Here is a 27823-nt window from a genome sequence, read left to right as displayed (position 1 = left end):
CATCCACCACATAAAATACACGCCTCTTACTGAACAGATATGATCTAAAATGATAAAGATCTCACACGCTTGACGAAGGCTCCTTTCCCAGTTGACGCCTCTTGCGGAGAAACGTGTCGGGTGGAGCCAATTCTAACAGGTTTTCTTCTAAGATTGCCCTGTATTTGGCTCCATCCATCTTCCCATCAACTCTGACCAGCTTCCCTGTCCCTGCTGAAGAAAACCATCCCCACAACATGATGCTGCCACCACTATTTCTTGATCATACATCACGGGACACAGGAGCTTCATTACATAGTGGGTTATATAGGCACCTCTGGTGATTGGACACTGGTTGACCCTAATTAAGGAGAATTCCTCCCCTATATAACCCCTCCCATCCGGGAGGCACCTCAGTTTTTTCGCCAGTGTCTGGTCGATGGTCACGTAAAACTTAGCTCTATGCGGGTCCCGGCGAGGGCCGAAGGGCTACAACAAACCGGATCCATACCTCGGGCCGATATTTGACTCCCAAGATGGTATGGTACCCGGGCCTCGTTTGCCGAAGACACGAGGTTTTGCCTGTAAGTCCTCTCCATTGGAAGACTGGACTCTGGGACAACCAGACTTGGGGTACTGTTGACTCAGGGCGCCCGTAAGTTTCTGGCAGAGTTTTTTACAAGGCCCAGGTAGGAGGATCTTTTCGTAAGAACCCCAGATACGCCTGAAGGTTGGCTAACAATACCCGCCGTGATGGGTGAAGGCTGGAATTGGTCTGAACACAGCAATTCCTGCGGCGGCAAAACGGCCGATTTAAAAGCCCAGAGCGTCAGGGGACTGTAAGGTGAGGCACAGGAGCTGTGGGCTGTAAGCATCCGTGGGATTGGATCCAGGCAAACCCTAAGACACCTACTCGGCATCATATTGTGCAGTTAAGCTAATATTGATTTATTGTGAGACTTTAAGCACAAATAAGTGATTGCATTTTACATTAGTAACTCTGCTTTGTAGCCCAGTACTATGTCTCCTCGTAAGAGGGTTTCAGGGGCAGGTAACAAAAGCACTGGCAAATCACCGCCTAGGTCCAGGGGTTCCAAGGGTGCATGCAGGTTACCATCCCCCTCTGCAAGAGTGGAGCCTGCATCTCAAGACGAGTCAGTGCCCCTTTCAGGCTTTGCAGCCTCTCCTAATGTCGCAGCCCCGGTCTATGTCACTGAGGACTCCCTTAGGGCTTCATTGGAGAGTTTTGAAGGGAGGATAATGAATTTTATTTCTGCTTCCCTAAAAGATAGCAGAAAAAGGGGTAGATCCCCTCCCTCTGCTGAAATCCCTCTCTCAGACAGTTGCTCTGAAAATGAGGAGAGATCCCTATCTTTAGAAAGGGATCATGAGCAGTCGGATCAGTCAGAGGATGAGGAGCTAGTCCCCTCCTCCCAGGCACTCAGAAAGCAGGTGCAGTATTACACTGAATTGGTGCGTACCACGTTCAGAATGCCGCCTGCTGAAGTCGCTATATCCTCTGTCTCTTCCCTGGGAGTCAGGAAAGCCCCACAGACTGCTTGTTCCTTCCCAATTCATCCTTTAATGGCTGACTTGATGTATGAGGACTGGGGACATCCCGATAAACTGTTTACTCCTCCCAAGAGGTTTTCTATGAATTATCCCGTGGAGGAAAGTTTCACCGAGAAATGGGGGGCCCCATCTGTTGATGCGGCGATCTCTTGTGTGAATAAAAACCTAACTTGTCCTTTGGATAATGCGCAGGTATTTAAGGATCCAGCTGACAAAAGGCTGGAAACCTTGTTAAAAGCCTCCTTTTCCATGGCCGGCGCTGTGGTGCAACCTACAGTCGCAGCCGTAGGATTGTGTCAGTTCCTTAAGGAACAGGTCAAACAAATGTTTGAACTCCTCCCCAGCGAGGAAGTAGTGAAATATGCAGAGATGCCTCACATCTTATGTTTCATAATTGATGCGATTTTGGATTCTGTCCAACAAGCATCCCGTTTGTCCCTTATGTTGGTACACATGCGTAGGGCTCTATGGCTAAAAAATTGGGCCGCTGAGATGTCATGCAAAAAGCATTTGGCTGGGTTCCCATTTAAAGGGGAACGTTTGTTTGGAGAAGAACTAGATAAATTCATCCAAAATATCTCAGGAGGTAAATCTACACTCCTTCCAGTCAAGAAGAGTAAGCGTCCTTCATTCAGGCGTACTCTTTCTCCCGAAGCGTCAAGCTCTAAACAGTGGCGACGGCCTTCCCAGCCCTCCGCTGCTAGAAAGCCTCAGGGCCGAGCCCAGGGACAGAAAAAGACTTGGGGGCGGAAGCCTGCCAAGCAAACCTCCAAGACCTCCTTGTGAAGGGGCGCCCCCGCTCGGCCGAGTGGGGGGAAGGCTCCTGCAGTTTGCAGGCGCCTGGCGGGAGGAGATTCAGGACAAATGGGTGATCTCTTCGGTATCTCTGGGCTACAGGCTAGAATTTCAGAAGATTCCACCCTTTCGTTTTCTAAGGTCAAGGATCCCCAAGGATCCAATAGAGCGGAAATCGCTACTCCTGGCCTTAGATCAGTTACTATCCCAAGGTGTGATAGTAGAAGTGAGCCCGAAAGATCAGGGTTCAGGTTTTTATTCGAATCTCTTCACCGTCCCAAAACCAAACGGAAGTGTCAGACCTATCTTGGATCTGAGAGACTTGAATCGGTTTCTACACATCCAGACCTTCCGGATGCAGTCTATACGCACTGTGGTTTCCTCCCTGCAAGGGGGAGAATTCATGGCATCAATAGATATCAGAGATGCATATCTCCATGTGCCAATATTTCCCGCGCACCAGAAGTTCCTAAGGTTCGCGGTAGAGCAACGCCACTTTCAATTTGTGGCCCTGCCATTCGGCCTAGCCACGGCCCCCCGAGTCTTCACGAAGATTCTAGACCCTCTCTTAGCAACCTTAAGAGTTCAGGGCATAGCCGTCATGGCTTACCTAGACGACTTGCTTCTCGTAGAGAGAACTATAACGAGCCTAAGTCGCAGCGTCACCAAAACGCTGGAACATCTGGGCCGCCTAGGTTGGATTATAAACCTAGAAAAGTCGTCTCTGCAACCGACCACCAGGTTGGATTATCGACACCGCTCAGGGCAGGGTGTTCCTCCCAGGGCCAAAGGCCTTGGCCATTGGAGATCTGGTGCGCCTAGTTCTGGGCAGAAGATCTCCCTCTATTCGTTTATGTATGAGACTATTGGGAAAGATGGTCGCCTCATTCGAGGCCGTCCCATTTGCCCAGTTCCACTCAAGGCCCCTGCAAAGATGCATCCTTGCGATTTGGAACAGGAAGCCCCAATCCCTGGATCTTCCTATGCGTTTATCCCCCCGGGCACGCAAGAGTCTTGTTTGGTGGTTACAAACCAGAAGTTTGCTAAAGGGCAAAACATTTCTTCCCCTCTCATGGAAGATTGTCACAACGGATGCCAGCCTGACAGGCTGGGGAGCCGTATTAGAGGGAACATGCTCGCAGGGAAAATGGTCTGCGACCGAAAGTCTGTTGCCCATAAATATCCTAGAGATTCGGGCAGTTTACATGGCACTCAGAGAGTGGTCTCACAGACTGCGAGGCTTCCCGGTTCGGATTCAGTCCGACAATGCCACCGCGGTGGCTTATATCAATCACCAGGGCGGTACCAGAAGTCTGGTGGCCCAAAACGAGGTGAATCGCATACTTGTCTGGGCAGAAGAGCATGTTCCGTGCCTCTCTGCAGTCTTCATCCCAGGTGTGGAGAATTGGCAGGCGGATTATCTCAGCCGCCAGCAGTTGTGCCCAGGAGAATGGGCTCTGCACCCCGATGTGTTTCGAGACATATGTTACAAATGGGGCACTCCAGACGTGGATCTTTTTGCGTCCAGATTCAACAGGAAACTGGACAACTTTGTGTCAAGGACAAGAGATGCACTTGCTCAGGGGTCAGATGCTCTGACGGTTCCCTGGAATCAGTACAATCTGATCTATGCCTTCCCCCCGAACCCACTACTGTCACGGTTCCTGGGAAGGGTCAAGAGGGAGGCGAAGTCGGTCCTTCTAGTGGCCCCGGCTTGGCCCAGGCGACCATGGTTCGCAGAAATCATGAATCTAGCAGTGGGCAGGCCATGGACCCTCCCCCTCCGGCCGGATCTGCTCTCGCAGGGCCCAATTTACCATCCTGCTTTACGCAGTCTGAATTTGACGGTCTGGCTGCTGAGACCCACATTTTAAAAGACCGTGGTCTTTCGGGGCCAGTCCTTTCCACTCTGGTCAATGCCAGAAAGCCGGCCTCCAGGCGTATCTATTACAAGATCTGGAGGGCATATGTTTCCTGGTGTGAACCCAGGAGATGGCATCCCAGAAGGTATGTCATTAACAGAATCTTGGCCTTTCTCCAATCAGGCCTTGAATTGAATCTGGCCATAAGCACCATCAAGGTGCAGATTTCGGCCCTGTCGGTCTTTTTTCAAAGACCGCTTGCATCACATTCCCTGATACGGGCCTTTATCCAGGGGGCTATGCGGATGAGACCGCCAGTCAGACCTCCGGTATGCCCATGGGATCTGAATTTGGTTCTCTCGGCCTTAGTAGCCCAACCATTTGAACCTTTGCATCTTGCTTCGTTAGTCCTCTTGACAAAGAAGCTAGTCTTCCTAGTAGCCATATCCACGGCTAGAAGGGTATCAGAATTGGCAGCTCTTTCTTGCAAAGAGCCCTATTTAATTATCCATAAGGACCGGGTGGTTATGCGTCCCAACAGGTCCTTTCTACCTAAGGTGGTTTCAGGTTTTCATCTGAATCAAGATATAATCCTACCATCCTTTTTTCCAAATCCTCAGTCCATAGAGGAAGAATCCTTACACACTTTAGATGTGGTTAGAGCAATCAGTCTTTATCTTCAAGCAACTGCTCAGATAAGAAAAACTGACTGCTTATTTATTCTGCCAGAAGGCCCTAGAAGGGGTCAGGCAGCGTCAAAGTCCACTCTCTCGAGATGGATCAGACAGGTTATTTCTCAGGCCTATAGCTTAAAGGGGAAGATTCCTCCTTTTCAGGTGAAAGCGCACTCTACTAGGGCTATCAGTGCTTCTTGGGCAGTGCATCACCAGGCCTCCCTGGCTCAGATCTGTAAGGCTGCGACTTGGTCATCAATCCACACATTCACCAGATTCTATCAGGTGGATGTCAGAGGGCAAGAGGATATCGCCTTCGGGCGCAGTGTACTGCAGGCTGCAGTTTAGGTCCTCAGGTCCCTGGCGGTCTATGCTTATGATCTGTGTCTCCCTCCCCTCAACCTGAGCATTGCTTTGGGACATCCCACTATGTAATGAAGCTCCTGTGTCCCGTGATGTATGATCAAGAAAATGGGATTTTTATATACAGCTTACCTGTAAAATCCTTTTCTTGAGAGTACATCACGGGACACAGGGCTCCCGCCCCTCTTGGGTTTTACGTGGTTCTTATTGCTTTGCTACAAAACTGAGGTGCCTCCCGGATGGGAGGGGTTATATAGGGGAGGAATTCTCCTTAATTAGGGTCAACCAGTGTCCAATCACCAGAGGTGCCTATATAACCCACTATGTAATGAAGCTCCTGTGTCCCGTGATGTACTCTCAAGAAAAGGATTTTACAGGTAAGCTGTATATAAAAATCCCATTTTCACAGTGGGGATGATATGTTTTTCTTTTAGGCCAAAAAGTTCAATTTTGGTCCCATCTCACCAGAGCACCTTCTTCCACATGTTTGCTGTGTCCCCCACGTGGCTTTTTTTGCAAACTGCAAACAGGACTTCTTATGGCTTTCTTTCAACAATGGCTTTCTTCTTGCCACTCTTCCATAAAGGTCAGATTTGTGGAGAGCACAACTAATAGTTGTCCTGTGGACAGATTCTCCCACCTGAGCTGTGGATCTCTGCAGCTCCTCCAGAGTTACCATGGACCTCTTGGCTGCTTCTCTGGTTAATGCTAGCCTGCCGATTTAGGTGAATGGCCATGTCTTGGTAGGTTTGCAGTCGTGCCATACTTTTTCCATTTTCGGATGATGGATTGAACAGAGCTCCGTGAGATGTTCAAAGCTTGGGATATTTTTTTACAACCTAACCCTGCTTTAAACTTTTCTACAACTTTATCCCTGACCTATCTGGTGTGTTGCTTTGCCTTCATGATGCTGTTTGTTCACGAATGTTCTCTAACAAACCTATGAGGGCTTCACAGAACAGCTGTATTTATACTGAGATTAAATGACACACAGGTGGACTCTGTTTACTAATTAGGTGACTTCTGAAGGCCATTGGTTCCACACATTAAAGGCAATTGAAAACCATTTATCATTTTCCTTCCACTTCACAATTATGTGCCAGTTTATGTTAGTCTATCGCAGGCAGGGCAGGACTTAGGGTGGTGGGGGCCCCTGGGCTTGAGTCACTTTCGGCCCTATTTTCTATACATTACTGTATTTATCAGCGTATAACACGCACCCCACGTTTAGGAGGGAAGTTTAAGGAAAAAACTTAAAAAAAAAAAATGTAAAATGCACATCAATACAGTCTTATTCGTGTCCATCTGCAGCCTTGCCCATCCATCTGCAGTGTCAGTGTGGCCTTGTCATTTGCCCCAGTGTCATTGCAGTCTTGAAGTTTAAAAATGGCACCGCCAAGATACAGAGTCCTGTGCATCTCGGCGGCTCTCGGGTCCTCTTGCAGTCCCAAGCAGAACCAAGAGTAGCCGAGTGTACTCGGCTCACTATCACGCCCTATGATGGATATAACACAGGGACTGGGCGTGAGAGGAGCCGAGCTGAGCACACACGGCTATGTATCTTGGCGGGGCCCCCTATTGGGTGGTGCCCATGGGCTTGAGCCCAGTCAAGCACAATGGTAGGTCCTGCCCTGATCGCAGGGGTCTCCAAACTTTTTTTAAACGAGGGCCACATTGTAGATTTTACAAGTATTCGGGGGCCGAAAAAAATCAGTTATGTACAAATGTATGAACCATCATTCCCATCATCAGTGTCCCCATCAGAGTTGTCCCCATTATCAGTATCCCCAGCAGAGTTTTCCCCATCAGTGTCCCCAGCAGAGTTTTCCCTCATCAGTGTCCCCAGCAGAGTTTTCCCTCATCAGTGTCCCCAGCAGAGTTTTCCCTGTCAGTGTCCCCAGCAGAGTTTTCCCTCATCAGTGTCCCCAGCAGACCTTTGTCCATTATCAATGTCCCCAGCAGAATTTTGTCCATTATCAGTTTCCCCAGCAGAGTTTTCCCTGTCAGTGTCCCCAGCAGAGTTTTCCCCATCAGTGTCCCCAGCAGACCTTTGTCCATTATCAATGTCCCCAGCAGAATTTTGTCCATTATCAGTGTCCCCAGCAGATTTTTTTTCATTATCAGTGTCACCAGCAGAGTTTTCCCCATCAGTGTCGCCTACAGAATTTTGTCCATTATCAGTGTTTCCAGCAAAATTTTGTCCATTATCAGTGTCCCCAGCAGAATTTTTTCCAGTATCAGTGTCCCCAGCAGAGTTTTCCCCATTAGTGTCCCCATCATAGTTTTCCTCATCAGTGTCCCCCCACCCCCCAGAGTTTTCCCCATCAGTGTCCCCAGCAGAATTTTGTCCATTATCAGTGCCCCCAGCAGAATTTTGTCCATTATCAGTGCCCCCAGCAGAATTTTGTCCATTATCAGTGCCCCCAGCAGAATTTTGTCCATTATCAGTGTCCCCAGCAGAGTTGTCCCCATTAGTGTCCCCAGCAGAATTTTCCCCATCGGGAGGTGCAGGAGAGCTGAAGTTGGCTCAAACAGTGACAACAAGCAAGAGGCAAATGGGCATAACTCTGCAGACATAAATGTACAGGAGACTCTGCTGGGGACACTGATGGGGAAAACTCTGCTGGGGACACTGATAATGGACAAAATTCTACTGGGGACACTGATGGGGAATTTGGGATTTTATGTGATAGAACAGTCAAAATTAAAAATACAAATACAAAAAAGTTTTTTCCTCCTTATACATACACATTTAAGACCTAGTTGATATCCTATCAAAGGTAATACACTCAAAATTTCCAAAAAGGAAAACAAAAATACATATTTATATAAATATAAAATAGAGGATATCAAATATATAGTTGAAGCTTAAACGTGTTCTGGTGCTCTACATGTTTCGCGTCTAATGAATAACGCTTCTTCAGGAGCTGATAACAGTATTATTCCTTCGTAGGTGTGTCCCAGACAGGGAAACCAAGCCAAAGAAAGGGACAGAAAAGTTGACGAAGTTTCAAAAAAACATTTTTTCAAAAGAAAAAGGGGAAGGGGGGAGGAAGGGAAGAAAAATTAAAAAATAATTGATGATATAGATTTAATCGATGGGATCACTTCAACGTTGTGTTGAGCCCTAGGGCTTCAAGCATACGGTTTTGGTGAAGATTGTAGTATGTGGGTGGCCAAGAGGCGTATGATGGTAGATACTCTGGGTATCCCCTGAGCTTTAAATGTATTGATCCCTTCCAGTGAAATAGCGAAACCAAATTGCTGCTGGGTGAAGAGGGAGAAACAAGGGGGAACCACACAGGCAGTCTATTTAGCCTGTTCACCCCTATGGTGCTTATCATTTGTACGTATTATGGCCGCTGTCTATTAGCTCAGGGGATACCCAGAGTATCTACCATCATACGCCTCTTGGCCACCCACATACTACAATCTTCACCAAAACCGTATGCTTGAAGCCCTAGGGCTCAGCACAACGTTGAAGTGATCCCATCGATTAAATCTATATCATCAATTATTTTTTAATTTTTCTTCCCTTCCTCCCCCCTTCCCCTTTTTCTTTTGAAAAAATGGTTTTTTGAAACTTCGTCAACTTTTCTGTCCCTTTCTTTGGCTTGGTTTCCCTGTCTGGGACACACCTACGAAGGAATAATACTGTTATCAGCTCCTGAAGAAGCGTTATTCATTAGACGCGAAACATGTAGAGCACCAGAACACGTTTAAGCTTCAACTATATATTTGATATCCTCTATTTTATATTTATATAAATATGTATTTTTGTTTTCCTTTTTGGAAATTTTGAGTGTATTACCTTTGATAGGATATCAACTAGGTCTTAAATGTGTATGTATAAGGAGGAAAAAACTTTTTTGTATTTGTATTTTTAATTTTGACTGTTTATATTTTATACGTAATTTGCTTTGATAATAAATAGAGATAACCTCTCTTGAATATATCGGTTGTTTTTTACAACTCTCTTTATGCCTAAAAAGTCCAACTGAACCCACATTTTTCTTTTGAGGTCTTTTATATGAAGGTTCTTTTATCTATATATTTTTTCTTTTTTCTTCCCAACTCCCCATTTCCTGAAAAAGTCTATATTTGTAAAGTGATAACCAGGACGTGGCATTTGTTTAAATTTTCTTTTAGTGTATCCACAGACACCACCCTGTGATATATACACACCTCTATTCATTTAAATACTAATGACACTGAGATCTATAATTCTGGTAAGCGGCCCCTCTTCTCACTGGTGGAGGATTGTTTGGATTTTCTTTAACACAGAACATTGTGGGTGTTAACTCCATATTTTCACTTTGGAAGAATCAACACTGCTCTTTGGACATTATTTCTGGGATTTTTTTCAGTTTTTTTCTTTAATTCAATACTTTTTTTTGTTGGGTTTTTCTGTTCATTCATTACAACTAATTTGGGGGTGTGTCAGTTTATTATTAATTTTTTTTTAATACTGACTAATTTTTTTTTTTATTTTTATTTTTTTAATACTGACTAATTTTTTTTTTTTATTTTTTTTTTTTTAATACTGACAATTTATGTGATTTATATATAAGGGGTATGCAATTTATGCTAATTATATTATGGGCACTGATTTAAAAACATTTTCCTGAAAGGCTCCATGGCAGCATACGTGTGGGTAGCCCCGCCTCCACAATTACCCAATAGGACCCAACTCCCATAAATCTTTGCTCCCGGCTACTATCAGTGTTCCTTTTTTGTCCTCCCCAGTAGGACCAGATGGTTTCTTTCCTGGAAACAAAACTTCACGACGATCGATTGGCTGATTGACTGAGAATTTTTCCTCCGATAGGCCCTGACTGTTAAGCAGGGTATGGAGTGTATTTGCAGAGTAGCGCTGAAGAAAGGATTTCCTACCTGAGTGCGCACGGTCTGTATCCCGTTGCTATGGGTGACCATTATCTGCTTGGAGGTGCGGCGTGTGTGTTCCAGTCCGTTCGGCCAGGTGATTGTTGGTGGAGTGGTGAGCCTTTTGTCTATCCATGGCAGCATTGTATTTGTGTGTATTTCTCCTCTTGTTTGTCTAGCGGTCTCCTCCATGCCGTTTGCGTTCGCTTCCGCGTTCCAGCAAACCTCTCTCCTACTTCCGGGTTATGCAGGCGTTCTGCACCTGTGCAAACCCAGTGTAAGACCGAGGCTTGGTTCCCGCGCATGCGCGCGAGCGCCTCGCGTCTGACGTCGGCTATGACGTCACGGGCGCCAGATTTAAAAGGCTTTGGAAGCTGTCAGAACCCTGGGAATGTTTGCAGTGGTCGCAGCGACTTCCCGGGGCTGTCAGTGCGGCGGTTTAAGGTAAGAGCAGGTCCCCTAGGCTGGGGAAATGCTTATTTAAAAAAAAAATATTTATTTTTATTTTTCTCTTTGGTTGCAGTGTTTCTTAAACTGTGGTTTATTTTGGGATATGGACGCCTTACTGCCTCCTAGTGGCCAGCCCGCTCATGTTAGGTAGGATGCTAGCATTCATGTTTTCTATATAATGGAGAGAGTTTTTGGCATAGGTAGGATTGACTGTGTATCTTTTTCTCTCTCTGTCTGTTTTATCTTTACAGCCCTTCTGGGTCTGATCCACAGCCTATCACCTCTAGACGCAGTGGATCATCAAGATCACACCGCCATAAATCCTCCTCAAGATCTAGCCAGCATAGGTCAAGGTCTGAACAGCGTGATAAGAATTATTCTCACCCCCCTGCTGCTCACTCCAGCAAGCATACGGAAAAATCATGCTGGGGGTGCAGGATGCCTGTTCCATCAGACAAATCCTTATGCGATCATTGCTTCTCCAAAGCTGCAGATGAAAGGGATGGTGCAGACCAGCGTTTGGAGTCAATAGTAAGATGGGTTGTGAAGGAGTCTCTGCAGGAGAGGGACGCTCTACAGCTGTGTGAATCCCCGTCAGAATTATTGGCTCCTCCAACTGGAGAGAACCTATTGCAGGAGACATGGGAATCCTCTCAACCAAGTCGCCTATCTGCTCCCATCTCAGACAGTGAATCTGACTGTGAGGATCCTGGTTTAGGATTTGACTATGGACTGGTGCCTTCATTGGTCAAAGCAGTGAGAGAGGCTCTGAAGTGGGAAGACCCTATTACTTCCCCACCAAAGCAGAGAAAGTTCTTTAAACAGCTCAATAAGGAGCGACAATATTTTCCTTTCCTTTCAGAGTTGGGTGACATTATTACCGAGGAATGGAGCAAGATGGATAAAAAGGGTTCCATGCAGTCAAAAATCCTGAAGTTATACCCTTTTAAAGAAGAGGATGTGAAGCACCTGGAGTCAGCACCACTGGTGGATGCAGCGCTCATGCGTTTGGTGAGATATGTAACCCTACCCTTAGAGGATACGGTATCTTTTAAAGATCCTTTGGAAAGGCGGATCGATTCAGACCTTAAAAGGATATACCTGACTTCTGGAATGGCTTGCAAACCAGTGCTTGCAATGGCAGCGGTATCCAAGGCCATAGAATCCTAGGCTGATTCTGTAGAAGAATTCCTGAGGGGTATTTCTGTTGAGACAGCCAAAGACTCCCCTATTCAAGAAATCAGGATGGCGTCTGCCTTTTTGGGGGAGGCATCTATTGATGTCATCCGCCTGATATCTCGGGATATGTTAGCAGCAGTCTCAGCACGCCGTGCGTTATGGCTCCGTCCATGGCTGGCGGATCCAGCATCCAAACAGGCCTGGTGCCGTATTCCTTTTGAGGGGTCATCTTTGTTTGGTAACAAGCTGGATACTGCCATATCCCGGGCTACAGGTGGGAAATCTGTGTTTCTTCCCCAGGACAGACGTCTTCAACATCAAAGGCGTCCATTTCCTAGAAGACAAGGCCCTGATCGTGCCAGGGAGGCGCGGAGCTATAGACCTGGTCGAGAATTCTCAAGGTCATGGAGATCCAGGCAATCTTCTTTCAAAAATACCTCAAAAGGGGGTTCGTCCGGCAAGCAGGATTCTGCGAAATCCTTTTGAAGTTGGGCCCGCTCAAACTTGTCAGGTGGGGGCTCGTCTTCTCCACTTCAGGCATGTTTGGGCGGCCTCAATTCGGGATTTTTGGACAGTAAAAACTGTTTCCTCAGGTCACAAGTGGGGTTTTATCAGCACCCCAAGGCTAAGATTTATTCCCACAAATCTTCCAGAATCAAAAGAGAAGAAACAAGTCCTATTGACCTACGTGAACTCTTTACTGGATCAAGGCGCAGCCGTTCCCGTTCCAGAAGAAGAACGTGGAGAGGGCATGTATTCCCCTCTGTTTCTGGTTCAAAAGAAAAACGGCACATGGAGGCCGGTAATAGATTTGACCCATCTCAATTCCTTCATTCGCAAAGAGAAGTTCAAGTTGGATTCTCTGCTTACCATCCAGCAGTCAGTGTATCTGGGGGACTGGATGATATCAGTCGACTTGAAGGACGCTTACTTCCATGTTCCCGTGGCAAAGGAGTTTCAACAGTACCTCCGCTTTGCAGTAGGCAATCAACATCTTCAATTCACATGTCTTCCCTTTGGGTTAACAACGTCCCCACGGGTCTTCTCCAAAGTGCTTTTGGCAGTTGTGGCTTTTCTCAGAGTCAAAGGTGTTCGTCTCCACCACTATCTCGACGACCTTCTTCTGCTATCCCAGAACAGAGAGCAGCTCTTGGAGCACAAAGACCTAGTCATCTCCACTCTACAGGAGTTCGGGTGGCTTCTGAACTTAGAAAAGAGTCACCTAGATCCAACTCAGTCTCTTGTTTTCCTAGGGGCGCAGTTCAACACAGTGGAAGGTACTATCGCCCTTCCAGAAGAGAAGGTTGGAGTCATACGAGACAGGATTCATGCAGCCCTTGCAGCATCCCATCTCTCGGCTCTCCAATGTTTGAGGGTGATTGGCACAATGTCAGCCACCATTCCCATGGTAAAGTGGGCCCAGTGGCACACTCGTCCCTTTCAGAAGGGGTTTCTACAACAGTGGGACTTATCCAGCCAGACACAGCGCATATTCCTCACTCTAGCCATGAGGACGTCTCTTCTTTGGTGGCTGCAGGGGAAGAACCTGCGCAACCACCATTCGATCATTCCCATCTCATGGGTCACGGTTACTTCAGATGCCAGCAACCGAGGATGGGGGGCTCACTGTCTTTCGGAGGTCACTCAGGGCAGGTGGACATTTCCATCACAAAGAGTCGTCTCCAATGTTCTGGAGCTAAGAGCGGCCTTCCAGGCGCTTCGGTCATTCCACCATCTGCCAGCGAATGCCTCGGTCATGCTAAGGTTGGACAACACAACCGCGGTGGCTTACGTAAAGAAGCAAGGGGGAACTCGCAGCTGGTCCCTGTTACAGGAGATGGAGCCGATAATGAATTGGGCTCAGAAGAATTTGTCCAACCTTTCTGCAGTCTACATCCCAGGGGTGCAGAATGTTCAGGCGGACTTCCTATCGCGTGTCGAGTTGGACAACAACGAGTGGTCCCTACACGGGGAAGTATTCGATTGGCTTCTGACCTTAGGATTGTCCCTGGAAGTCGACTTGTTCGCTTCCCCGTGCAATCGGAAGCTTCCGAAATATTACTCAAGGTTCAGGGATCCTCAGGCATATGGGATAGATGCCCTCACAGAACATTGGAAGTTTCAGACAGCTTACGCCTTCCCTCCAGTTCCGGTGATCCTGCAGTTCCTTCGGAGGCTCAGGACAGAGAAGGTGGAGATTCTCGCAGTGATTCCTTTCTGGCCCAACAGACCTTGGTTCCCTCTACTGCTGCTCCTCAGTTATCAAGAGCCAGTTCCCCTGCCTCTCAGGTCAGATTTGTTATCTCAAGGCACAAGGTTACATCCATGCCCATCATGTCTGAACCTCAAGGTATGGTTTTTGAGAGGGAAAGGCTAGAAGCTCTTGGTTGCCCGGAAGAGGTCATTCCAACCCTTCTCAATTCCAGACGCGGGAGTACTAATAGGGTATATGAGCGCATATGGTCCAAGTTTTCAGCCCATATGTCCTCCAGAGAAAATTCTTGCAGTTCTCCAACAATACAAGACATACTAAGCTTTCTCCAAACAGGCCTTGATTTACCTCTAGCTATCAGTTCATTGAGAGTCCAAGTGTCGGCTATTTCAGCCTTTACGGGTATTTCCTGGGCAAACCATGCACTGGTACGACAATTCTTCAAGGGAGCTACCAGGCTCAGACCCCAAAGAAAACCAAGGTTTCCTAAATGGGACCTCCCTTTAGTGCTGGATTTTCTCTCAAACCTTGGAAAGGATTCTACAGAGCCTCTGTCCATAAGGGATCTCACTCTCAAGACCATCTTCTTGGTAGCTATAACCTCAGCCAAGAGAGTTTCTGAGATTAGGAATCTAGGTTCGGAGGAACCTTTTCTGACTTTCTTTCCAGACAGGGCAGTATTGATTCCCATGTTGGGATCGAATCCCAAAGTAACCTCGGTCTTCCATGAGAATCAGGAAATTGTGCTTCCCACTTTCAAAAACTCAGAGAGTCAGGATGTTCATCCTCTGGACGTAGGACACGCGCTTAAACAATATTTGGAAGTCACAGCTCCTTTCAGACAAACAAAATTTATTTCTGTTCTCCCTCATGGCAAGAATAAAGGATTGCGAGCTTCGGCTAGATCTATCTCTACCTGGATCGTTCAGATCATTCAGAGGGCATACAGAGCAAAGGGCTTGGCTCCTCCTGAGGCAATAACGGCTCATTCAACACGGAGTATTTCAACATCGTGGGCAGCTTCTCGCCATGTGGTTCCTGAAGTTATTTGCAGAGCAGCCTCTTGGTCTTCCATTAATACCTTTGTTTCTCATTACTGTGTAGAGCCAGCGGCTCTGTCTTCTGTTAATTTTGGTTTGCAAGTTTTGTCGGTTGACAATGCAAAATAAACTTTTGTTCTTTGCTCGACATTTTGCCCACCCGGGTGTGTTTGGCGAGTTATTTCCCACACGTATGCTGCCATGGAGCCTTTCAGGAAAACGGAAAATTTATATCAAATACTTACCGTAATTTTCCTTTCCTGATAGGCTCCATGGCAGCAGGAGTTCCCTCCCAAATGTCTGGAGTTGGCTAGTTACGGAACACTGATAGTAGCCAGGAGCAAAGATTTATGGGAGTTGGGTCCTATTGGGTAATCGTGGAGGCGGGGCTACCCACACGTATGCTGCCATGGAGCCTATCAGGAAAGGAAAATTACGGTAAGTATTTGATATAAATTTTCCGTTTTTTTTGTCACTTATATGGTGAAAAGATATTATTCACTGATATAATTCAATTATTTGTATCCCTTTTTGTCACTAATATTTTTTTCTTGTGATTATTGATGAATCTTTGTGATTAGAATAATTTTTTCTGATTAGAGTTTTTTTTAGCGCAGCTCACTTTTTTCACCTATTTACACCCCCAGATCAGTTCGCATATCGCAGTGCGATCTGCAAACTCAGACAGGAATCGGATCGCATGGTGTGAACACCCATGCGATCCGATTCTGCTGCGGACCAAAAAAAGGGTCCCGTGCGAGTTTGAGGCGGGTGCGATGCGAATTCAGCCATACTATCTGTATGGCTGAACTCGCATCGCACAGAGATCGGATGTGATTTGCACTGCAGTGCAGTGTGAATCACATCCGGTTCTCGCTGCCGCAGCGGTGTGAACCCAGCCTTATACGGAAAAAAAACGAAATATCATCATTATATAGTACATTCTTCAGCTGTTATATAAAATCTTATGTGTTCTGACTCTTGATTACCTGTACAAGGCTGTCCAGTACACCTGCGTCCCTCCTCTGTGGGGCCATTACAGTGTTCTTGCCAATGATCTTCTGCTAAGCATTTCCTTCTCCGGATCTGCATGCCCGTGCTGCCACATTTGGCTGAGCACTCACTCCATGCTGACCATTCTGACCAAGGTTCTTTTGGGAGAGAGGTTGTTAAAACTGAAACAAATGGACATGTATTGTTATAGAGATATACATTGGAATATCCATGTACCTACAATCCAAAGAGAAGGAAATAAAAGAAAGGAAAATGTGTAAATAGTTGGTGGTGTTCACTGACGCCACATGTTGGCAGAAAATGGCAACAGCTTCATCCTAGGATTTCTATAAAGAGGAACACAGAGACATTTGGGTTGATTTACTAAAAGGGCCAAGAATCATCATGCAATAAATTGTACGGGGGTAGGGGCGGACTGACCATTTGGGCACTCGGGCACTGCCCGAGGGCCCCATGCCACTAAGGGGCCCCATCAGGGTTGCCAGCCTCAATAAAACCAGGGACGGGATGTAAAAATCTGTGTTTTTTTAAAAATACCAAGATTATAGCTGCCCCGCCTCTCCAGTACCTTTTCAGTGTATGTATGTGTATTCTGTGTGTGTATTCTGTGTGTGTATACTGTGTGTGTATATTGTGTGTGTATATTGTGTGTCTGTGTGTGTATACTGTATGTGTATGTGTGTGTGTATACTGTGTGGCCCCATAATCTATTGCCTGGGGGCCCCATAATCTCCTATTGCCCAGGGGCCCCATTATCTTCTCCTATTGCCAGGGGCCCCATAAATTGTCAGTCCACCCCTGTACGGGGGGGGGTTCATCCCAAGTGTAGAACTTTTCATCAATTTCAGTCAAGCCACTAAAGCGTGACATAATCGGAACTCGTGTTCAATTCAATCATCCAATCACATGCAGGAAAAATTCACTCCTTTTAATATTCCATTGCATGTTTTTGGTTATGTGAGGTGAACACAGTTTCTAATCAGCCATTTGTTTTGTTTGCCTGCCATCTTATATTTACTTTATCTGCATTAAAAAGGAAAATTGAAGCCAGCGCCGCTAAAGCATAAGCAGAGGCAAAAACAATTAAACACACATCTGTAATACACATCAGTGAACTGCTTTAGCGTCCTTTCACACTATATTTGAAATTTTGTCAGTTTTTAAAGTCATAGTTGGGTGTAAATCGAAGGTATTGTTTAATAAAATTGGATAAAAATGTTGCTTGTAGCAATAATATATGGGATAATTTTTAATAAAAGCAGAGTTACCATTTAAAGCTGAACTCCAGGCATACAGCCAAAAACACAGCCGGGATGCATATGTGAACTGTTTTACCTGCCATGGTATTTGATTATCTGTTAAGCCAATCTTCCATTCCAGGAAGCCCCTGACATACAGCACAATCAAGCCCTGATCATCCCTGCAGAGCACTTTGTATTCATGCAATAGAGATTGGACCCACCCCCGCTGGTGTCTGTACAGTGAAGAAGGTGCTGCACACTAATGATGTAGAGGGGTGTCAGGGTGGAAATAGGTCATTTCACCTTACTGCTCCCCCCTATTTCTTTGTGTGAACTGCAGGCTCCTCTTTTACCACTAGGGGTCTCCCCCTGGAACAAGGTATATATAGAACTGGCTGGAGGTTAGAGGTTGGTTGGAGTAGTGATGGGCGTACTGCCAGAAGTGAGTTCAGTTTATCTGTTCTGGGTCCCCGTAAGAAGGTCTGGGGGCTCTCCAGTGCCAAGATGTAGAACCTCCATGTACTGGCCTTCCCCTGATGGGGGTACACTGTGGAAACCCCCCCCTCCAAGTGGGACATCATTGTTCTGCAATGGACATTGCTGTGCAGTTTATGGACTGTTGTGTTACCAGTTACGTTCCAATGAACCAAAAGAAATGGAAAAGATATGGACTTGAGTCTTCTTTATTGCTGGTTGGTGTGTGGCCTACACAACATGGAGTGAGTAAGGGCCGAGCTCAGTCGGGAAGGGGCAGGAAGAGTATGGGAGAAGCATGGATCAGGCTGCTGGGCAGCGTAGCTGCGTAGATTAGCTGACCATGTTCCTGGTACCCATATTCCTGAAGCTTTTCAGTTGGATGTGTAGCGAGACCCCAGTGGGACCCAACCAGGGATCACCCATAGCACTCAACTGTCCCTGATTTTGAGGGACTGTCCCTTATTTGGAACAAAGTCCCTCTGTCCCTCTTTCCATCCCATTTGTCCGTCATTTTGGTCTGATCTATATAGTTGTACATAAAATGCACTATTTATCTATCAAAAAGTATCTTTATTAATTTTTGCATCACCCTTTTGGCTAGATTCCAGCCCTCAAGCTCCTTGTGAGCCTTAAATGGCATTTTTCCCATGTACACTACCCATGGACGGTTTTCTCATGATTTGACCCTGAATCACAGACGAAAGATCTCCATTTGGGTGAGCGATAGATGATGGGCATTGTAGTTGACAGCTTATTTCATTGTACCATTACCATTTTAATTTTAATTTCTGTATTGTACCCTCAGTCCATGCTTTGGTTTTCATTTGTTTTGTTTTGGTTCTATGCAGTGTTACACCTAATGGCCTTTAAAATATCCCCTGATGAGCCCAGAGTGGCGAAACATGTCGGGACAATCACTCTACTGTTTTCTTTGAGTGATTACATTTGGTCATCTGATTTAAATTTTAGAATGTATCTTTGTACATGTGCACATAACCTTTACCAAACTTTTTATCATGTTTTATATGTAACAATAAAAATCTTGTAATCTTTTATACCCATTATGGATTGAAATGATTTATTTTCTCTCTCTGGCACCCATAAAGTCCCGCCAAAATTTCCCTTCTTCTACATCTATCAAAAAGTGTTTCCCAATGCTAAACCTTTTATCCAATTTCTAAATGGCTGCATTTGAAAATTCCAAATGCCAATATAAAGGAATAGAAGTGGTAAAAAAAGCACTTGTGGATTTAACTAATCATTTTTTGTTGTATAATTCTCCTTTAAAGGGGCGTGTCCTATGCCTACATACTTTTGCTAATAGGTGGCCCTCATTGCCATCTCAGAAAGTTGGGAGGAATGAAAGGCCTGTTATCCTATGTAACTTCTTATGGGAGTGTGAGTGTTTACAAAAAAAGAAGAAGGAACCCCCTATGGGACGTTAAAGTGGTTGTATACCCTAATTATTCATTTTTACCTACAGGTAAGCCTATACTAAGACCTTTAACCCTTTCATGACTAAGCCTATTTTTGGAATTTGGTGTTTACAAGTTAAAATCCATATTTTTTGCTAGGAAATTACTTGGAACCCCCAAACATTATATATATTATTTTAGCAGAGGCTCTAGAGAATAAAACGGTGATTGTTGCAATATTTTATGTCACACGGTATTTGCGCAGTGGTGTTTTAAACGCAACTTTTTGGGAAAAGGGACACTTTCATGAATAAAAAAAAAACAAAACAGTAAAATTAGCCCAATTTTTTTGCGAAATGTGAAAGATAATGTTACGCCGAGTAAATAGATACCAAACATGTCACACTTTATAATTGCGCGCACTTGTAGATTGACGACAAAGTACGGTACCTAAAAATCTCAATAGGCGACGCTTTAAAAATTTTTTACGGTTACCAGGTTAGCGTTACAGAGGAGGTCTACTGCTAGAATTATTGCTCTCGCTCTGACGATCGCGGCGATACCTCACATGTGTGACTTGAACACCGTTTACGTACGCGGGCGCGACTTCCGTATGCGTTTTCTTTGCTTCGCGAGCTCGCGGGGACGGCGGGCGCTTTGAAAATTTTTTTTTTATTTTTTTATTTATTTTATTTATTTTTAAATGACTAAATTGTTTAAAAAAAAAAAAAAAAAATTTGATCACTTTTATTGCTGTCACAAGGAATGTAAACATCCCTTGTGACAGTAATAGGTGGTGACAGGTACTCTTTATGGAGGGATCGGGGGTCTAAAAGACCCCCCACCCCTCCTTTACACTTCAATGTATTCAGATCGCCGAAAACGGCGATTCTGAATACCGGATATTTTTTTAAAACCGGCGCCATTGGCAGCCGAGTAAACGGGAAGTGACGTCATGACGTCGCTTCCGTGTTTACGATGAGGAGACTGGAACGAAGCCGATTACGGCTTCGTTCCAGTTCCTCCCCAGCAGCCAGAGCCGACGGATGTTTAATCGGTGCTCCCGATCGAGCGGGAGCACCGGTAACAGCGGCGAGAGGCGGCGGGAGGGGGGGACGTCCCCTCCCGCTCCTCCGGCATAACAGCCGAGCGGCTTTTAGCCGCATCGGTTGTTATGCCTGGATAGCCAATCGCCTGCTGTAAAAAACGGTACCGGGATGATGCCTGCAGGTGCGGGCATCATCCCGGTATACCCCCCGGAAGCCGAGTACGCAGATGTGCGTACGCTCGGCGGGAAAGGGTTAATAAGGCTTACCTGTAGGTAAAATGAATAGATATTCACTTTGCATACAGCTGCTGACGTCAGCAGCACATGCGCTGTAAATGCCTGGCTGAAGGTCCAGCAGACGCTGCCAGACCTTGCTGGGAAAAAAACTCCTGCATGCATTCGTGGGAGTGACGTCATCGAGGCTCTGGCCACTGACAGCACCAGAGCCACGAACCTGGAAGACACGCTGAGGGCAAAATGTCAGCTCCCTTGGCATGTACTGGGATTAGATACCGACGTCTTGTTCTAAGGTATTTCATAATGAGTTAGCTTTATGCCTTTGCCTTAGGCCGCGTACACACGCGGGGACTGTTCGCCCAACTTTGTTCGCTGAACAGTGTTTCGGCGGACAGTCCGCTCGTGTGTGGGCTTTCAGCGGACAGTTTCAGCGAACAGTCTGCTGAACAAAGTTTTTCGGAAATTCCGAAAAACTGTCCGCTGAAACTTTGTTTCAGCGAACAGTCCCCTCGTGTGTAGGCTTGTTCGTCAAACTAAGTTCCGCGCATGCTCAGAAAGGATTTACACGCCGAAAGTTGTATTGCAGTGTATAGGACGTCGTATTTTTCGTCCCGTCGTACGTGCCGTTCACGTCATCGAGCACGGTTTCAGCGGACTGTTCGTTCGTCGTGTGTGGGCAAGTCTGTCCATGCTAATTTTGAGCGGACTGTCCGCTGAAACTGTTTGACGGACAAAGTTGAGCGAACAGTCCCCGCGTGCGTACGCGGCCTTACAGGTTTTTAGTAGCAGGGGGAAGGGTGAGCACAGCAGCTGCATCTACAGTAGCTTAAAACAGAAGGTCCGGCGTTGGAGCACCAGAAGTATAGTGATATCTGTACTCACGGTGCTCAGTAAAAATATAAATTGTAAATGAAAGAGATAAGTGCATTAGATGGCATGCAAGGCGTTGGACAAAACTCTTAGTAAATAGTGATGGACGAACTTCCGATGGGACGTTTCGCGAACGCGGACCGCGAACGAGGCCGACCGTTCGCGAAACCGAACGTTCGCCGCGGGCCCCATTGACTTCAATAGGAGGTGAACTTCGCCAACCTTTAGGTCAAATTTGCAGCCTCAAGATAATTATTAGCTGGGCAAACATAGTCCCACCACATGGTCAATGACATAACACATGTATGAGGTGAATTTGGGATCGACAACTACAAGCATTCTTTTTTTATACGGGAAATTGTTCTGACAATTCAGGACTGTGGAGCGCATGAAGGCAATGGAGGAGAGGGAAGGTCAGTGACCAGGGTAGGCAAAGAAGAGGGTGCAGGAGATGATCACCAGCAGCGTGACATACAGCAATGACACCTGCACCGTGATAGAGGCATCTGACAACAGCACCGTGATAGAGGCATCTGACAACAGCACCGTGATAGAGGGCACTGACATCAGCAGCGTGACAAAGCATTAACACCAGCACCGTGACATACAGCATTGACAGCAACACCGTGATAGAGAGCACTGACATCAGAAGCGTGACATTAAGCACTGACATCAGCACCATGATATACAGCACTGACAGCAGCACCGTGATAGAGGGCACTGACATCAGCAGTGTGACATAAAGCATTAACACCAGCACCGTGACATACAGCATTGACAGCAACACCGTGATAGAGAGCTCTGACATCAGAAGCGTGACATTAAGCACTGACATCAGCACCGTGATATACAGCACTGACAGCAGCACCGTGATAGAGGGCACTGACATCAGAAGCGTGACATACAGCACTGACATCAGCACCGTGATATATAGCACTGACAGCAGCACCGTGATAGAGGGCACTGACATCAGAAGCGTGACATACAGCACTGACATCAGCACCGTGATATACAGCACTGACAGCAGCACCATGATAGAGGGCACTGACATCAGAAGCGTGACATACAGCACTGACATCAGCACCGTGATATACAGCACTGACAGCAGCACCGTGATAGAGGGCACTGACATCAGAAGCGTGACATACAGCACTGACATTAGCACCGTGATATACAGCACTGACAGCAGCACCGTAAGCAGCCCCAGGAGTAAGTCAGAACAGCACAGGGATGGTGTGATCCCCTCATAATAAGAACCCCCAGGAGTAAGTCAGCACAGCACAGGGATGGTGTGATCCCCTCATAATAAGAACCCCCAGGAGTAAGTCAGCACAGCACAGGGATGGTGTGATCCCCTCATAATAAGCAGGCCCAGGAGAAACTCAGCACAGCACAGGGATGGTGTGATCCCCTTATAATAAGAACCCCCAGGAGGAAGTCAGCACAGCACAGGAATGGTGTGATCCCCTCATAATAAGCAGGCCCAGGAGAAACTCAGCACAGCACAGGGATGGTGTGATCCCCTCATAATAAGAACCCCCAGGAGTAAGTCAGCACAGCACAGGGATGGTGTGATCCCCTCATAATAAGCAGGCCCAGGAGAAACTCAGCACAGCACAGGGATGGTGTGATCCCCTTATAATAAGAACCCCCAGGAGTAAGTCAGCACAGCACAGGGATGGTGTGATCCCCTTATAATAAGAACCCCCAGGAGTAAGTCAGCACAGCACAGGGATGGTGTGATCCCCTCATAATAAGAACCCCCAGGAGTAAGTCAGCACAGCACAGGGATGGTGTGATCCCCTCATAATAAGAACCCCCAGGAGTAAGTCAGCACAGCACAGGGATGGTGTGATCCCCTCATAATAAGCAGGCCCAGGAGAAACTCAGCACAGCACAGGGATGGTGTGATCCCCTTATAATAAGAACCCCCAGGAGTAAGTCAGCACAGCACAGGGATGGTGTGATCCCCTCATAATAAGCAGGCCCAGGAGAAACTCAGCACAGCACAGGGATGGTGTGATCCCCTCATAATAAGAACCCCCAGGAGTAAGTCAGCACAGCACAGGGATGGTGTGATCCCCTCATAATAAGAACCCCCAGGAGTAAGTCAGCACAGCACAGGGATGGTGTGATCCCCTCAGAAGCAGCCCTAGTAGAAATATGACACCGCTCAACCTCTTCAAAGAGGAGGGTACACTTTTGTGGACCAAGCAGGTTGTGTGTTAGTGATTAGCAGACTGTACCTCAGTCCCTATACCAATGAAGGACTGCTGCAGTATAGGGCAGCGGTCAGCAGTGGTGCACCTCAACCCTATCTATTGTGGACCGATAGCGGTCCTTACAGAACAGCAGACTGTACCGCACTCAACCCTATGTACTGTAGCACCCTAGACCAAGTTACCAGTCCTTATAGGAACTTTTGTGAACCAAGCAGGTTGTGTGTTAGTGATTAGCAGACTGTACTTCAGTCCCTATACCAATGAAGGACTGCTGCAGTATAGGGCAGCGGTCAGCAGTGGTGCACCTCAACCCTATCTATTGTGGACCGATAGCAGTCCTTACAGAACAGCAGACTGTACCACACTCAACCCTATGTACTGTAGCACCCTAGACCAAGTTACCAGTCCTTATAGGAACTTTTGTGGACCAAGCAGGTTGTGTGTTAGTGATTAGCAGACTGTACGTCAGTCCCTATACCAATGAAGGACTGCTGCAGTATAGGGCAGCAGTCAGCAGTAGTGCACCTCAACCCTATGTATTGTGGACCGATAACAGTCCTTATAGAATAGCAGACTGTACCTCACTCAACCCTATGTACTGTAGCACCCTAGACCAAGTTACCAGTCCTTATAAGAACTTTTGTGGACCAAGCAGGTTGTGTGTTAGTGATTAGCAGACTGTACGTCAGTCCCTATACCAATGAAGGACTGCTGCAGTATAGGGCAGCGGTCAGCAGTGGTGCACCTCAACCCTATCTATTGTGGACCGATATCGGTCCTTACAGAACAGCAGACTGTACCGCACTCAACCCTATGTACTGTAGCACCCTAGACCAAGTTACCAGTCCTTATAAGAACTTTTGTGGACCAAGCAGGTTGTGTGTTAGTGATTAGCAGACTGTACGTCAGTCCCTATACCAATGAAGGACTGCTGCAGTATAGGGCAGCGGTCAGCAGTGGTGCACCTCAACCCTATCTATTGTGGACCGATAGCGGTCCTTACAGAACAGCAGACTGTACCGCACTCAACCCTATGTACTGTAGCACCCTAGACCAAGTTACCAGTCCTTATAAGAACTTTTGTGGACCAAGCAGGTTGTGTGTTAGTGATTAGCAGACTGTACGTCAGTCCCTATACCAATGAAGGACTGCTGCAGTATAGGGCAGCGGTCAGCAGTGGTGCACCTCAACCCTATCTATTGTGGACCGATAGCGGTCCTTACAGAACAGCAGACTGTACCGCACTCAACCCTATGTACTGTAGCACCCTAGACCAAGTTACCAGTCCTTATAAGAACTTTTGTGGACCAAGCAGGTTGTGTGTTAGTGATTAGCAGACTGTACGTCAGTCCCTATACCAATGAAGGACTGCTGCAGTATAGGGCAGCGGTCAGCAGTGGTGCACCTCAACCCTATCTATTGTGGACCGATAGCGGTCCTTACAGAACAGCAGACTGTACCGCACTCAACCCTATGTACTGTAGCACCCTAGACCAAGTTACCAGTCCTTATAAGAACTTTTGTGGACCAAGCAGGTTGTGTGTTAGTGATTAGCAGACTGTACGTCAGTCCCTATACCAATGAAGGACTGCTGCAGTATAGGGCAGCGGTCAGCAGTGGTGCACCTCAACCCTATCTATTGTGGACCGATAGCGGTCCTTACAGAACAGCAGACTGTACCTCACTCAACCCTATGTACTGTAGCACCCTACACAGACCAAGTTACCAGTCCTGATAAAGAGCTTTGTGGAACAAGTGAGTTGTGAATGATTAGCAGACTGCAGCAGAAGGGCAGCAGTCAAGTATAATATTCTTTCTATATTTGGAAGAAAGAATATTATACGTGTACAAGCCTATTACCATACCACTGATACCAGTCCTGAAAAGAACCTTTGTGGAACTAATAGTAACAGCAAGTCTTTAAACTGACCCTCACTGCCTGACACACTGCTTCCTTCCTGTCCCTATACAAAGTGGCAAAAAAGAGGAGACTGGAACGATTAGTGGTTACTGGAATAGCTCTTTTGTGGACCTGATAGTAACAGCTAATGATGATGATGATGATGACGACTAAACTGACTCTCCCTGTAGCACACACCGTCCTTTCCTTTTCTCTAAACTGACAAAAGACACTCAGGCTGCTGCAACAATCAGTAGCACAGCAAACCTATATACACCCAACACCTATACCAGTCCTGAAAAGAACTTTTGTGTACCAAATAGCTAGCGATTTATCTCTCCCTACTCCACACAGCAACCTTTCCCTATAGTGACAGAAGAAAGAATGTAAAATGGCCACCGGATCGGGTGTATTTATAGGTTAGGGGGAATGTCCAAGTGTCCATGTGCTGTCATGTCTCAATTGGCTGTCCTGTACCCCATGATAGATGTGTCATCATAGGTCAAAGTTCTTTTACACATTAAACACGTAAGTCCGCCGGGGTGAACGACGGCAATAGGCGAGCGAACGAGCGGACCGCGAACGGCCGAAATTCGCCACGAAACGACCGCCGGGCGAACGGTTCGGCCATCACTATTAGTAATCCAGAACATTGTACAAAATGGCTACATTCCTGGATTTTAGCTATAAGGAGTAACAAAAAAGACCATTCCCCTCTGGGTCATCTATGTACATTGCAGGGATTTTAACAAACTTTGTTGCAGATTCCTACCTTTTGTTATTCTGGAGAAATAGATGTTTGTTTTTCCGTGTCCATGTGAATCTAATAATCTTCTATAATTTTCAGTCAGCTGCTGCACCTGCAGGGCTCTAATGAGGGAAATGGCAGGGTCTGTATCACTTTAGAAGTAACTTCCCTTAGACAAATGGCATTTTTGTTGCAGAGGATGCCAAAAATCTGGCTTGTATCTTAATGCAGACTTGTGGGAAAATCAGTCAGTCAATCACACAAGCAGGAAGTTACACTTTCTGGGGGGCATTCTGTATACCAGAACACCTCCAGGTTGTCATATTGCATTTCATAGAGAATTACAGAGCTGCAGTTTGAAAAGGAAAGGTAATTTTAAATAATATTAAATTACAATATGTCTTGTTTCGCTATTGTATATGCTATATTATTTTTTTCTATTTGCTAGTTATTCCCCCACAAAAGTGGAGTTACACTTTAAGATAGCAAAACCAATAAGATAACCTGACGAGTCCAGCAATAACTTTCCACTTTCCTCAACCTGCCCCTAAAGTCCTGTCTAACCCCACAGACACTCTAGTGAGGGAACTGGCTTATCAAACACCACTAGGAGGTGCTATGATGACGTGCAAAGCAGATGAGTTGCTTTTGGCCATTTTAATGTTTTTTTTATAGCACAAATATAAGTACAGTAAAACCTTGGTTTGAGAGCGTTTTGCAAGACAAGCAAAGATTTTTCATAAATTTTGAATTGATATACAAGCAATGTCTTGATATATACATAAGTAGTGTCATGTCACAACTATACTGAATATAAAACTGAAGAGAGCCGCCTCTAAGTGTAGCAATATGGTTAGATTTAATGAAGGTACAACATTTAGCAACTCATGTGGCTGATGATTAAAAGAGGCAACTCTAAGTATGCAGGCAACCGGGGTAAAGCTGTCCACATAGACCGTCCTCCACACCGCCATTGACGTGATCCCTTCCACTCTGAGCTCCTCGAGCGGTTCAAACCTCGCTTTCAGATCGCTCTACTGCAGGGTAGTCTCCTCTGTCACTATTCCAGAGTGACAGCGGTGAGAGCCGGCAATGCGGAGGATGGTCTATATCAGTGATGGCGAACCTTTTTGAGTCTGAGTGCCCAAACTGAAATAAATAAATTGGTTTTGTGTTGTAAAGTGCCAACACGGCAATTCGCGAGGGAGGGGTGCTGAGCAAAAGAGAGGGGGTGTGTGAGAGAGATGGGAGTGTGTGTAAGAGAGAGGGGGGTTGTGTGTAAGAGAGAGAGAGGGTTGTGAGATAGGGGTTTGTGAGAGAGAGAGAAAGGGGGCTGTGAGAGAGAGAGAGGACACATAGAGAAAGGTGACAGAGAGTGAGGGGGGGGGACAGATAGAGATAGGGGGAGGGGGGACAGAAAGGGAGAGGGGGGACAGAAAGGGAGAGGGGGGACAGAGGGGAAAGGGTGTGAGAGATATGGGACAGAGATAAAGGGGAGGGCACAGTGAAAGAGAGAGAGGACAGAGAGAGAGAAGGGTTACAGAGAGTGAGGGGGGACAGATAGATAGAGATAGGTGACACACATAGAGAGGGGGGACACACGGGTGGCAGAGAGAGGGGGGACACAGAGGGGGAGGAGTG

At 46.4% G+C, this 27823-nt stretch overlaps 1 protein-coding gene across 1 annotated transcript in view; it reads right to left on the bottom strand.

Annotated features, from left to right (window-relative positions):
- Window positions 1-27823, bottom strand: part of LOC143958223 (cartilage intermediate layer protein 1-like) — a 148108-nt gene that overhangs the window by 24029 nt on the left and 96256 nt on the right. The window contains exon 5 of the mRNA XM_077467720.1: window positions 16000-16185. Within this exon, the coding sequence (XP_077323846.1) occupies window positions 16000-16185 (186 nt within the window). The remainder of the gene's footprint in view (window positions 1-15999; window positions 16186-27823) is intronic.

Source organism: Lithobates pipiens, unplaced genomic scaffold (genome assembly GCF_037356315.1).
Source record: "Lithobates pipiens isolate NorthernLeopardFrog02 unplaced genomic scaffold, aLitPip1_a1.2 Scaffold_6, whole genome shotgun sequence".
Taxonomy (NCBI): domain Eukaryota; kingdom Metazoa; phylum Chordata; class Amphibia; order Anura; family Ranidae; genus Lithobates; species Lithobates pipiens.
Note: the sequence above shows the minus strand (reverse complement) of the source record. Positions and strands in the feature narration are given on the sequence as shown.